This window comes from Pristiophorus japonicus, chromosome 12 (assembly GCF_044704955.1).
Source record: "Pristiophorus japonicus isolate sPriJap1 chromosome 12, sPriJap1.hap1, whole genome shotgun sequence".
NCBI lineage: Eukaryota > Metazoa > Chordata > Chondrichthyes > Pristiophoridae > Pristiophorus > Pristiophorus japonicus.
The window spans coordinates 57,685,636-57,700,611 of record NC_091988.1 but is presented as its reverse complement, the minus strand read 5'-3'; the positions used below and the strand labels follow the sequence as shown (position 1 = coordinate 57,700,611).

The following is a 14,976-nucleotide window of genomic DNA, read 5'->3' as shown; positions in this document are numbered from 1 at the left end:
TGTTACTGAACCAGTCATTCAGAGGCCTGGAGTGATGATCCAGAGGCACAAGTTCAAATCCCACACAGCAGCTTGTATCAGTAACGGTGACCATGAAACTATCTGGATTGTTGTAAAAAAAAAATCTGGTTCACTCATGTCCTTTAGGGAAGGAAACCTGCTGCCCTTAACCCAGTCTGGCCTACATGTGACTCCAGACCCACAGCAATGAGGTTGATTCTTAACTGCCTTCTGAAATGGCCTAGCAAGCCACTCAGTTGTATTCAAGGCGGCAGCTCACCACCACCTTCTGAAGGACAAGTAGGGATGGGCAATAAATGCAGGCCTTGCTCGTCCACATCCTGTGAAAGAATTTTTAAAAAGATACTCTATGCCAGCCCAAAGAAATAATGAAACTGTGGTCGGAAGGTTTCTGCCAATCAATTCCTTGACGGAATGAGAGTTGAGTACATGGAATTATTGGACACTTGACAAAGCTATTTAGCCATGAGATTAGTTTGGAATCAGAGTCTGAAACAGCTGCCAAGTATTTGCTGAAAAACCCTCTTTTCCATTCCAACATGGCAGATACAGAATTCTATAAAGGTGGTTAACTCCAAAATTATCATCCTTCACTTAATGCAAGCACTTGTTTCAGTATTTGCTCTGGAATAGTATGGAATATGCTTATTCCAAATGGTAATGATTACTGTTGTAACTGGGAGTATGTTTATTCCACTGGGTTAAAGTTATCCACTATGTGACTGTCTAGAGTATCTTTATGCCAGAGGGCAATGCTTACTGATTTTGTAACTGTATGAATAAGTTTATTCCACAGGGTAACGGTTACCCATTGTGCAACTTTATGTAGTGCACTTATTCAGCATGGAAAGGGCTAATGGAAATTCAATGAAAAATACATTATAAACACAGTTTAAATTCCAGCAGCATTAAAACTAAACAAAGTCAACGTGAAAACTTAATTGTGATTGGCATCAAAATCTTGTTTTAAAAAAATGAGTTAACTATAGAAGGATTGAAATGATTGACGAAGTGCGGTTGCAGAATGGTTAACTCTCATTAGGGTGGGGCACTTACTGCTGCTGAACTGCAGATGGTGCAGTGCCAGTGAGACGCCATACAAGTCACACATTCATAGTTTAAAAGTTGTGACTTCTTGGGAAAAGAAAGCCCAATGTCAAAATACTGAGATAAAAAGCTCTACATGATCGCTGCCACAAGAGGAAAATCATGAATGCCATGTATTGAGTTTCAATAAACAATATTGTTTGGGGTGGGAAGAAATCTTTGAACAAAACAACTTAAAAGCAAGTCAGCTCTCTGTGCCTCAGAGTGCCTGTGTGTGTGTATCAGGAACTTCCCCTTCCCTCTGGATGATGGCGATGCACAGTTCCATGGATGCTGGCTGCTCCCTGGTACCTTGGTCAAGCGGCTTTTCTTCGATATGTGAATCCAGACAATGAGTCTCACCAGTTTATTTACCATGGGGAGCCTCAGTGAGTATAGCTATGTACTTCACCAGGTGTGTACACACAAGTACTTTCTAGCAAGAGTCGCTGGACAGGAATAGGAGCTTTGCCCAAGTTCTCCTGCCCGTCCTAAATCAGGGAAATCGATGCCAAAAGTAATGCTCCCACTGTGACATTGGCTGGAATGAATCAACTCAGCACAGACTAGGGATTACATCTTGGACCTTCCAAGCCTATACTGCCTCCACATCATGCTGGGCCATAAATTCACCCACCGAGCTGGGTACCTTATCAGGCACGCGTGTCTTTTCATTCCTCTGTTTATGAATGTTCTGGCACCTCTGCACTTCTGCTCTAACCTACTTCAACTTTCAAGTCAGTGACATGTCAGTATGCATGCCTGCCTTCAGGACATTTTAAAGTCTTCACATATCACCGATGCCCACTTAACACCAATTATTCGGTTGTCATGGTAACACACTCCAGTAAACGGTACAAACCCTCTACAAAATGAGTGGCAGTGATTTGCCAGATCTCTGGCACAAGTTATTGCAAGGAAGTTCTGCTTCCATCCATTTTTAAATTTTCAAGTATTTTTTAAAAAACTGAAAATCAAAAAGGTAATTGTTGGCATTTTCAGCAGTCATGGTATAAACATCCTGAATATTCTAGATTTGCTACAGCAAATAAACCTGCCAAGAAACAGGAAAAACAACAGCACATTTGGTTGGAAAGCTCAAAGTATAAATATTGGCAGTAAATTAAAACAATGACGTAGTAGATGAGGTTTGTACAAATGACAAATCTGGGTCCAAATTCAGACCTTCAAAGATTTTCAGTCAGTCTGGTTTGTGCACACCATTGGCTTAATTTCATATTTTCCATGTACTTGCACGTTTCATTTAGTTTATAATCTCAAGCACCAGGAAACATTACAATATGTTATCAAGTTATTTTCAGCACTAAATTGGGCATACAAGATTCTGAGAGGGATGGACAGGGTAGGTGCTGAGAGGTTGTCTCCTCTGGCTGGAGTGTCGAGAACGAGGGTTAGGGTCAGGATAAGGGGCCATCTATTTAGGACAGATGAGAAATTTCTTCACTCAGAGGGTTGTGAATCTTTGGAATTCTCTACCTCAGTAGGCTGTGGATGCTTAGTTGTTGAATTTATTCAAGGCTTCGGTGAATAAATTTTTGGACTCTAGGGAATTAAGGGATATGAGGATCGGATGGGAGAGTGGAGTTGAGGTTGAAGATCAGCCATCATTTTAGTGAATGGCAGAGCAGGCTCGAGGGACCATATGGCCGACTTCTGCTCCTAATTTTTAATGTCGTTATGTTTCACAAACTTCTTTCACTCTGGTGGAGCAAATGTCAACAGTTGAGGGCTTCAGAGACTCTTTCTTGAATGGACCCACCAAATAAAACCTCTGCCATCTGTCCTCAAGTACAGGTCACATACTCCGTGTGTCGTTTTCAGCCAGGCTCAGTTCTTCAGTTCGGGTGAAGAATTAGTTTGAGTAACGGACCAGTTGCAGGGAAGTTGAAACAGCAACATCTCCCAGTAGCATTCCCCAAATCTGAGCTTCTTACAAGGACAGCAGCAGAATAGAGCAGAATTCTATTATGGACATGTGGCAAGGGGCCCAGAGGGAAAGCTTAGGTACACATTAATTGGACAGGAGGAAAACAGCTCATGGAAGTGCTTCAAGCACTGTCGGTGCTCGGGACATCTCGGCACGGTACATGCTTGGGAGAAGTCCAACCTGTGCAGGGCAGCAATCAACAAAGCCAATACTGGGCTGAAGCAATAAAGTACAAGTCAGAAAAGGTCATGAGCAAAGTTCAGAGGAATCAGAGAATCATACAGCAAAGGAGGAAGCCATTTGGCCCATCGCTATCCAATTACTCCCACTCTCCTGTCCTTTCCTCATAGTCGAGGTTCCCTTTCGGCTGCACTATGTTCTGCATGACCTGTTTCTTTCAATGTGTGGTTCCTCTAAATGTCTGCGCATGCGCAGTATTTCCAATGTGAAAGCTGTCTGCACGGGACCTTTCAGATTACTGCATGGCTGTACAAGCGTGCAGCTTGGAGGGAACATTGCTCACAGCCTTGCAGATTTCTCCTTTTCAAGTATACATACACACAATTCCTTTTTTGAAAGTTCCTACATTACAACAGTGACTACACTTCAAAAAGTATTTTACTGGCCATGAAGCAGGTTGGGACATTCTGAGGTTGTGAAAGGTCCAATATAAATGCAAGTTCTTCCCTTCTTTATCGAATGTGTTTCCATCACTCTAAGTTAGTGCATTCCAGATCATAACTCGCTGCGTAAAAAATAATTTTCATTTCCACCCTGGAATTTTTGCCAATCACGCTGCGCAGTGCTCTAGCCAGAGTGCAGTTTAAATATCGTCTCCAGTTGTGATCACCAAAAAAAAGTCATTTAAGCCCTCGAAGCAGTGCAGAGAAGAGCCATAAGGCTTAATGCCCAGTGTCTAAAGTCTGAGTTATGAGGAAAGATTGGAGAAACTTGGGCTCTTCAGCACTAGGTGATTTTACAGAGATATACAGAGTTAGGGGTGTAGAAAAAGTGAACCTGGAATATTACTTTACATTAAATTGTGGCAGTAGAAGTACTCGGGTTCAAACTAGAGAAGGATACATTTAGAACTGATATCAGGAAATTCTTCTTCATACAGAGTGATCAACATGTGGAATAAATTTCCAAAGTAGTGGAGGCCAAAGCCCTAGAGTCATTAATAACTGGACGTTACAATCAAGGGTAAGGGGCATTGGGATCTCTCTGGATGGATGAATCAAATTGTGATCCAGGCACCTAATGTTGAGTCCCTATCCCCTCTTCTGAAAATGGCACATTATGGTGGTATACAATTGCACAGCAAGGACCAACCCTGCAATACCATCTCTTCATGTGTGCACCTGAACAGCCAGAGTCAGCACCTCAATTAGTATACAACAGGCCAGCCATCAGTTTTACGACTAATTAGGATGTAACTTTTCTCATCTATCCGATAATCCCACAATACCCGCAGCACAAAATAATAATTCAAATCCAATCTTGCTTCAATAGTTTATCATTGGCTCTTGCAAGTAGAGGGTGTTGAAATCTAATGGTTTTAATTACAAATGCTCCGTCCTATGGAGGTCTGGACACTCTAGTGCACACCAACTATGGGGGCTACACCTGACAATTCAAAGCTGTTTGTGCTAAAATGTTTTAATGATCTAATTATTTAAGAGCCTTTGTTAGACTCTAATTCCAGAGTAAACATTCATAAGATTTTGCATTACATAGCCTCTACTACAATTGTACGATGACCAAGTTAAGCATTGTAATAAACTCTGCTAAGTGTGGTAGTACTACGGGGGTGGGAAACGAAGAGTGGATGTAGGGTTTCATTGACTTTCACAAATTGCTTCAACTTGGCCTTTTGTGTCAAGTCTCGATCTGTTCGATGGCAAGTGTTGCTCTATTTATAACACATTCCGTTGGTACTTTGTTTTTAATCAGCAGGTTAACAATGGGAGATGGAGGGACCAAATTTGTTTTCTATATAAAACACGGGAATATGGAAGTGCATTGTCTTCAAAATCCTCGGTATTCTCCACCTACCTGTAGGTCCTCTGGCTCTCGGCGCAGTCAGCACGAGCTGTGGGGGCGGCGGAGCTACAGACGGCACGCAAGTACAGTAGCTCCAGGCGCCGAACTGTGTGGGAGGGGCCCGAAGCACGCAGCCCCGAGCCCTGGCTGAATGGCCTCACTGGGGCTGCGTGAATGAGGCTCCTCCCACGGCCAGCTCCTGCTCCCCTCCCTGACCAGACCCGACACTTGCTCCCCCTCGCCGACCAGACCCGACCCCCGCTTCCCCCCCCCCCCCGCAGACCCGACCCCCGCCGACCAGACACCCGCTCCCCGCCCCGCTCTCCCCCTCCCCCCCCCCAGAGACCCGCGCTCCTGTTCCCCGACCCCTCCCCCCTCTCTCTCTCTCTTTCTCTTCCCATCTCTCTCTCTCTCTCTCTCTCTGCGGCACGAGCGGCTGCAGAATTCTCCCTGGCTGAAGCACTTTCACACAGGTAGGAAAATGGTTTATTTAATCTTTTCTTGGCTTATAAATGTTTATTCAGGTTGGATTTATTTGTATAATATTTGTAGAAGTATAAATAAGGATTTATTGTAAAATTTAATGAGCTCCCTTCCCCCCACCTCGTTCTGGACGCCTAATTTGTAACCTGCGCCTGATTTTTTAATGTGTAGAACAGGTTTTTTCAGTTCTACAAAAATCTTCACTGGCTCCATTCTACTTTAGTTTGGAGTACATTTTCACTGTGGAAACTTTCAAATCAGGCATCAGTGGCCGGACACACCCCCTTTTGAAGAAAAAATTCTGTTCTAAACTAGAACTGTTCTACCTGACTAGAACTGCAGAAAACAAAATGTGGAGAATTGCGATTTCTAAAATAGTCCGTTCTCCACCAGTTGCTCCTAAAAATCAGGCGCGAATCATGTGGAAACTTGGGCCCTTAATACTTTTTTTTAAAAAAAGGCTACCCAGTTTATATCTGTACATGGGAAGTATTTACCAATTGGAACCTACAACTTGAATGGCCGACTCTCTGGGTTATTTATGTTAAATCCTGCTCGGCGGATCTTTTTGAACAGTAATTTTTATTACAAATGTGTTGAAAAAGTACCGACAACTCTCCTAACATTACACATTTGCACAAAAATGCTCTCTGGAAGGGGAGATAATTCTGCTGTGTAATTAATGAGCATTCAGTACTGGAACTAGTCAGGTTGTTCGTCTATTGTTCATTCTACAGCTGAAATTGTATGTATTAGCCAAAACAAACCTTTTAACGCCACACTGGGCCAGTCTGTTTTCCTACAACGAGGAACTGAAGAGGCCCTTCAATTTGATTTAAAAATATATATAATTGTTCCGACAATGCCCATAAAGTTGATCAAGTTTTCAGCTTAATTTCAACAAAGTGGCTGGATGTGCGCTCACTGCTGACCTCTGATGTTTACTGGAACACCCCTCCAAGCCATACCAGCATGATCAAAATCTGCAGGATCGGTGGTTCGTTATACTTTTCTCCTGTGAAATTCTGCCACTTTCGTTCAATGGCACACTCAGTGTTGGCAATCACACAGTCAGCTCTGTAGCGAAACCTGCTTTGTATGATAACGTCTTTCTCTTGAGCCGGTCTCGTTTAGAACCCAAGCCGATTGTCACAAATAGTGCTTGGATTTACCTTTCAGATTTGATTGTGCCAACAAAGCTTTAATTTAGAAAATGTTCTGCATTGATCTTCAGAATGTGAAAGGGGCGCCCAATCACAATTCCTCCCTCAGATTGAATTGTCCCAATCGATTACAGGAGCTGTGTAAAATAAATGGGGCAACAGACATGCCTCAGGGGCCAGAAATGGCTCAAAGCAAATGGGAAAGGTAAAGGCACACACCAATGACACTCCTGACCTGCGCGGCTCTCTACATTTCTCCAGGTTGCCAAGACGACCGAGCTCTTAGCTCACCCATAAAAGGCCAGCAATGCAGCTTTCACCAACATCAGAAAAGATTAGTGACTAGAAAGTGAATGAGTGAATGCTGGGGTAATGGTTACCAAGTTGCTCTTGTCTTCAAATCCAGGCTCCCAGATCTTGATCATTTATTCTGCGGAACTGAAATGGGTTTTACAATGTAAATGGGGATTCCGATAGCTGCCACAAATAGAACTGGTTTCGTGTGGGTGTTCAAACATATTGGAATATTTACATTATTGTACCCATGCAACATTATTTCTCAGTAAACCCCATCCCTCTTCCGAACAGCTGATCTCAATCCAACTCTGGTTCTGAGGTGGCATTGATAATACAGCCGGTGAGCAACCAGCAGCCTCAACAAACCTTGTGCTCTATACCTGCATTTGTGGCTGTTGCCTCTGCTGAATGTTCCCAGGATGCAGTGCTGTTTCAGCCATGGCTCAGTAGATAGCACTCTCATTGGAGTCAGAAGGTTGTGGGTTCAAGTCCCACTCCAGAGAGCGGAGCACAAAAATCTAGGCCAACACTTCAGTGCAGTACTAAGGGAGTGCTGCACTGTTGGAGGCGTTAAACAATTAACCTGCTCTCAGGTGGGCGTAAAAGATCCGATGGCAGTACTCCGAAGAGGAGCAGGGGAGTCATCCCTGGTTTCCTGGCCAGTATCTACAAAGACAGACTTGGATTTATATAGCACCTTTCACGACCACTGGACGTCTCAAAGCGCTTTACAGCCAATGAAGTACTTTTGGAGTGTAGTCACTATTGTAATGTAGGAAACGCGGCAACCAGTTTGCGCACATGCATATTTCCACAAACAGCAATGTAATAATGACCAAATAATCTGTTTTTTTGTTGTTGATATTTTGGATAAATATTAGCCAGGACATCGGGGCCAGATCCCTCAATCAACATCTAAAACAGATTACCTGGTCATCACATTGCTGTTTGTGGAAGCTTGCTGTGCGTAAACTCGCTGCCACATTTCCTGCATTACAACAGTGACTACACTTCAAAAAGTACTTCATTGTCTGTAAAGCTTTGGGGATGTCCGGTGGTAGTGAAAGGTGTTATATAAATGCAAGTCTTTCTTTCTTTTGCTCTTTAGTAAAGGAAGGCTAGGGAATACTGGGGAGTGGATAGGACGTACCTATTTCCCTTCGCAAAGAGGTCAACAACCAGAGGGCATAGATTTAAAGTAATTAGTAAAACGTTTAGAGGGGATTTGAGGGGAAATTTCTTCACCCAGAGAGTGGAGGAGGTCTGGACCTCACTGCCTGAAAGGATGGTAGAGGCAGAAACCCTCATTGCTTTTAAAAAGTACTTGGATGTGCACTTGGAGTGCCGTAACCTACAGTGCTACGGACGAAGAACTGGAAAGTGGGATTAGGCTGGACACCTCTTTGTTGGTCATCACGGACACAATGGGCAGAAATGGCCTCCTTTCGTGCAACAAATTTCTATGATTCTTTGTTACTGTGAGGCAGCTCCACACTAGCACCCATAATGCATGAACGAACTCCATTGAAACAGTCCAAAACATTACTACGAACATCGGTTTTGAAAGGTGGTCTTTCAATGATTGCTTAGTGAGGCTTCAACAGAATAATTTATTGCAGGTGCCTGTCCTCCTGGTTTTTCGTATAACTAAGAAGCAGAACCATCAAAATATCACCAATGTTCCATGATCCAGATTAAAAGCAAACTGAAGATGAGACTTTGGAAACAGTTAAGCTAAATCTTTTAAAAATACCACCAGGCAAGAAGTGTTTTTTTAATGTGGCTGGCATTTACAGCTCAGCACGATTTACCCGGAGACGGTGGGCTGCCTTCTTCAATCACTGCAGCAGCTTGATACAACTGAGTGGGTTTCTAGGCCACTTCAGAGGGCAGTAAATAATGAACCACGCTGGTGTGGGACTGGAGTCACTTATCAGCCAGACCGGGTAAGGATAGCAGATTTCCTACCCTAAAAGGACATTAGTGAATCAGTTGTTTCTTTTAATGACAATCAGACAGCTTCACAGCCACTCCGTCTACCCCATCAAATCCTTTAGAATCATTTTAAACATCTCAATGAGATCACCCCTTAATCTTCTATACTCAAGGAATTAATGTTTATGCGCAAAGCAGCAGTGGCAAAGGCCTAGGATCAGACTTCCGGTTCATCGTCTTTGGCAGCAAATTGTGCCTGGCCTGGGGAGATTCAAGAAGTAGTATGAAGTAAAACAGAATAAAAATGTAATCTTATAACATCATGTTCAACAGCTGCAGAAAATTAGAATCAATAACAATCTAAGTAATAGTAAACAAACTATGACATCTCCCCTAGCAACCAGTCAGAACTTCCTGTGAGCTTGCATGAGACCGGCTTTTTTTCTAAAAATAGACTAGTTGTTTTATTGATTTGTGCAGGAAGTTCTTAATGCTTTTAATCGAATCAGAAGCAACAGCATTGATCTTAAATTTAACCATGTGACGCTTACTTGAAATGTAGGTCCTTAAAAGTGAAGTGGGTCTCAACAATGCCTGTAGTCTTGACTCTAGTTCGCAGCACATCTTGCTGGGTGGGGATGTAATCAGATCTCGCTATCCTTTCAAGATCGTTCAGATAACTGTACAAAGATAAAAATAAAAGCTCTAAATTAATAATTATCCACTGATAAAACACTGCACATTTTCAGAGTTAGCCTAATTCAAGTACAAGTAAAGAACTTCAACAATGTGAAGGGCCACACAATGAGATCCTAATATTGCCTACAACACTGGTGAGAAATTGGTAAAATTCAGCTGACATTTCTATTTCCTTTAACTGCTGGAAAAGTGCTCCATCTCAGACAGTTGGAGAAATAAAGGCTTGATGGGCCAGGTCAATACCTCAATAAGTGGGTGAATCACAGAGCAACGTTGAGGATAGGATGACCCACCCTTGTGGCAAGGGAGGGCCAGTGGGTAATGCAGCAATGTCATGAAACAGAGAGTTCACATTCTCAACAGTAATGCTTGGACAAAGCACTGAGCACCGTTCAGGTGATCCCCAACAGGGAAGGAGGGAAAATACTGGGGGTGGATAGGGGAAATCACTCAGGCTTATTCCATCATGTGCTTTTGTAAGCAGATTGAGGGGAGCCTGAGCGGAGATCTGGAAGTGGGTAAGTTGGGGAAACTGTGTGCATGAGGGCAAGTGTGTGAACCAAGAAATGACAAGCTTGTTAGAAGTATTATGGGTTAATCTTGCCCAAAGTAATCTGAGCCCTATTGCATAAACAAACACTCAACATAATTAACCAGCATTATCAGTTAGCTCGATATCCTCCAGTGAAAATACAAGGACAGACAAGAAACGATCACTTTAGCTTTCAGCACCACACCCTTACTCCACCGATGGGTATATGGAATTCCAATGCAAACAGTAACAGCTGACAAAATTAGTCATTGGTGATGATTGTCTTATTGCAAAGTCCGCCCACCCACCCCCACCCTTTATTAGTACCCAGACATCTTTTACAATTGAGATGCAACTTCCATGCATTCGAAGGGACTGGAGATGTGCTGCACCATTACATATGCAACATCCTGCACGTAGTGCACAACTGTGGATCATTGAACCTTTACTCGATGTGAACACATTGCAAGGCTTCCTTGCATTGAAAGAACGAACTTGCCTTTTGCCATCTCAGGACATCCCAAAGCGCTTCACAGCTGGTGAAGTTCCATTGACACATCTTGACTGATGTAATAAAGATGAGCATAGCAGCTAATTTGCAGATGGCAAGGTTCCACAAACAGCAATGAGTTAAATAACCAGAAAACCTGCTTTTAGCAATGTTGGTTGAGGGATAAATATTGGTCAGGACACAAGAACTCCCCTGCTCTTCTTCAGAAAGTGCTATGGCACAGGATATGTCCGTCCAAGGTGGCAGACGGGACCTTAATTTTAACATCTTACCCGAAAGACACACCTTTGACATGGCAGCTGTGTCTCGGTACTATCCAACATGTCAGCCTAGATTATGTGCTGAAATCTCTGCAGTGAGGCTTGAACCCATGACCTTCTGACTCAGAAGTGAGAACATTACCATTAAGTAAAGAATGCTTCATTATGCCTCGAGTTGCCAAATCCCTGGTGCCAGCAGAAAGGGGAAGGCAGGTGAGTGGAGGCCAGACACTTTCACAAACAGAAGAAAAAACTGTTCAAGTTACTCCCCTGGGATCAGGCAGGGTTGGTCACATATATTTCTTTTTAGCCAATGCACAGCAGTCTGTACCCCAGTCACTTGCCTGCCCCATCAGATAATGAATGAAGCAAAGTGAGGATAACCCAAAGAACACAGCTAAAAGTATAAGACATTTGGGATAGCTCTACCCCATCATTCCAGAACAACTTTGCATTTATTTCCTGTGTATCTTTGCAACCCCATTTCAAGCAAATAGTTCTGTAAGTGATTCTAACAAATCTGGGACAGGCTGGATGGACCAGAGAGTCTTTAGAATGTTCCCTTTAAGCTGCGTGAGCGCGCAGCGTTCCTGGGATCCCACTCAGCTGGTTTTTTAATGCAAAAAACGGGCATGCGCGATAATTTACATAGCCCGCGCAGCCCCTTAAAAGGGGGCTGCACTGCACCAGGAAAAATGACAGGGAACATAGGTCTTTTCCTGTTCGACATTGTTGAAATGTTCGCATTTGAACTAGTGAACAAGCTGAAGCCCATGAGGTTCCGCCTGGTTATAGAATGTACCACATGACTTGCAAAACAAAGTGCTTTTAAACAATTGGATAAAATGGTTTCAATAGCACCAGCTAATATCTAAAACAAGATTTTTTTTTAAATTGGGCTTTCTGGCACCTACTGTGGAAAGTTCCCAATCCGTCACCACTAGCAAATCATAGTTATGTTTCCACCTTTCCTATTTAAGTCTCTCTCTACATTATCCCCCAGCCAAGTCTTTGTCAACAGCCACTAGGTGCTGAGCAATAGCCTTGGGTGACTTGGCTTCATATTTTCCTTTACTCCTTTTGGGAAATGTTGCAACTTCATTTTCTTCTTTCAATTGGAAAAGTTGAAACTCTTCCCAATCACTTTCTTTTAAATATTTACTTTGATTCTTCCACTGAAATAATAAGATGCATGCATTGATAACTGAAAAACATACTTTGTGTCTGCTGAGAGAACTGTTACTCATCTGTCCCTTTCCTTTAAATCAGTGATCAGTAGGACGACAAACAGCTGCTTTCGTAAGACTTGATTTCCAAGCCATAGGGCTCAGTCTTGCCTCAGTTGGTAGCATTCTCACCTGAGTCAGAAGGTCATGCGTTCAAAGCCGAACTCCAGACATGAGCACAAAATCCAGACTGACATTCCAACTGCAGTACTGAGGGAGTGCTGCACTACTGAAGGTGAAATCTTTCGGATGAGGCATTAAACCAAGGCCCCGTCTACTCTCTCAGGTGGACATAAACCATCACATGGCACTATTTCGAAGAAGAGCAGGGGAGTTCTCCCTGGCAATATTTACCCCACATCTTCACAAAAAAACGCTTAACTCATCATTCTCACATTGCTGTTTGTGGGACCTTGCTGTGTTTGGCCACCACGTTTCCTACATAACATCAAACGTACTTCATTGGCTGTAATGTTCTTTGGGACTTCCTGAGATCATGAAAGGTGCTATATAAATTTTAAGATCGATCTTTCTTTACACTGGACAGTCAAGCAGAACTGCTCGTGCTTCTACTCAGTCATCATCACTCAGCACTTAATTGTATGAATTCTTTACAGACTGCAGCACCACTTCTCAGTATAAATTTCGGTGACATGCAACTTCAAACCTTCACAACCATTTCCCCTTGTAATTATTTTTAATATACGTTGCCAATACGAGTCCCAAGAGTGCGAACAAGTAATTGTTCCCAGTTCACTCCCTGCCAGGAGCATGTGTAGCACCCTGCATTAAATTGCCTACTGATTTGGCCCCACTCAGTTTAGAGAGAGGTCATTCGCCACAGGGGAATTGTAAGCACGTAGTCGTATCCTACCAGTCTGTTGCACGGCCCATTGATATACCAACGTGCTAAGCTGCAGTGACACCACTTAAATCTGTGTGTTGCAAATATTCTAACCCTTCCAAAACTGAGGGAATTTTGAGATTCTGTTTACGGCCCAAGATGTTGCAATGTAAAGATTCCTATAAAACAGCAAGAGAACAGAAGTGTTTTTACTGGAATTGTCAGACATAGAAGTGAGACTCAGACGGAGGTTGTTGAACCCCCCTTACCCCTTTCACCCTTCTTCGAAACATGCACTGGGACAGAATTAACTTGTGAGAGAGTGTGTTTGTAAATCACAGGCTCCATGACTAGTCAACAACCTCTTAAATAATCACTCACTCACACAAGACACAGTCAATGCTAAGACATCTCCTCCTAATCTCTTCCCTTTCCCTCCCTCCCTCCCTCCCTCTCCCCGCCGCCCACGCCCTCCCCCACAACCAAACAAAAGTCTCCACACAGTACTGACTGCTGCCTGTGTCAAAGCCTCATGTCGGTTCACCAATTAAACAGGGAATCTCACCTTTTGACTCCTGCAGCAGATTTCACTGATCGGGAGATATTCCAAACAGTTCTTGTACATTATTTGGGTGTAAAACTCAAAATTTAGAAAACCTCTGGGTTCCGTGCATTTTTATTTTTGCTGCTACATACAATCCAAAAGCAGTGGAATGTTTGAGAAAAATGACTTTTGCAGATGTTCTATGAATCCAACTATGTAAAAAAAGTCATGGGGGGGGGTGCGGGGGGGAGAATCTCACTACTTTAACGCCGTCACTATATGAATCTGTTCGGGATCATCCAACGGGCACGAGGTGTGCCGGCACCGCTGACAAAAAGACGGCAGTGTTAATCAGCACACTCGAAGTTCATTAAGATTAACAGGCATCCTCACTCTGTGCATGCCTGACCTCATCCTGAAACCCGAGCAGTACGCTACGTGCAGTTGCCCTTGCTTCGGAAGGAGCCTGTAACTTCATCACCATAGCAACATCCAACATGGGAAGCTAGAGAAAAAAAAATCAAGTAGCAGCCCCACAGCAACAATTAATTAACCATGGAACAGGCTTTGCAATATTTACTTCTTACACGCAAGGTTTCAATACGTTCTACATCACTCAGATCAGTAGTTCTTTATGAAAGTGTTTCCTTTTTAAAAAAAAGTGATTTGCAGCTCATTTTCAAGAGTAAAAGTTTTCAAATATTTTTAAGAGTAACTTAATGTGGGATATGGGGATAGTGCAGGCAAGTGAAGTTGAGGTAGGTCAGCCATGATCTTACTGAATGGCAGAGCAGGCTCGAGGGGCCAAACAGCCTACTCCTTCTCCTATTTCTTATGTCATCATTGCCTGCCCCCATCCCCCGCCCCAATAGCTCAATGGGTAAAGATTGTGCACAATCCAGACAAGTCCCAAATTTGATCCCTGGGTTTGTGCTGGATTAACTGATCATAGTCAGTGCAGCAGTTCCAGGAGCTTGAAAGTGGAGGAACGAGAAGGTGAGAAAAAATAATTTAAGTTTCTTACTCCTGACATCTAGCCAGCGACTAACTAGAAAGGGCCTCTATTTATAAAGCCAAGGATCACGTATGATTTAAAAAAAAATAAGAACAGGCTTCTCAACTTGTCTTGCCACCTTTCAAGACTGGTGCACCTCCAGGTCTCTGTTCCCCACCCCTTTTAAAATTGTACCATTTAGTTTATATTGCTTCTCCTCATTCTTCCAACCAAAATGTATCACTTCACACTTCTCTGCATTAAATTTCATCTGCCATAGAATAGAATCATAGAAAAACTACGACACAGGAGGTCGCCATTCGGCCCATCATGTCCGTGCTATGTGTCTGCCCATTTTACCAGACTGTCCACGGCCTCCTCAAGCCTGTT

General features: G+C 43.1%; 1 protein-coding gene across 1 annotated transcript in view; it reads right to left on the bottom strand.

Moving 5' to 3' along the window:
• The window catches only part of LOC139277278 (guanine nucleotide-binding protein G(i) subunit alpha-2), a 342,086-nt gene that overhangs the window by 57,343 nt on the left and 269,767 nt on the right, over positions 1-14,976 (bottom strand). The window contains exon 5 of the mRNA XM_070895531.1: positions 9,528-9,656. Coding sequence (XP_070751632.1) covers positions 9,528-9,656 — 129 coding nt within the window. The remainder of the gene's footprint in view (positions 1-9,527; positions 9,657-14,976) is intronic.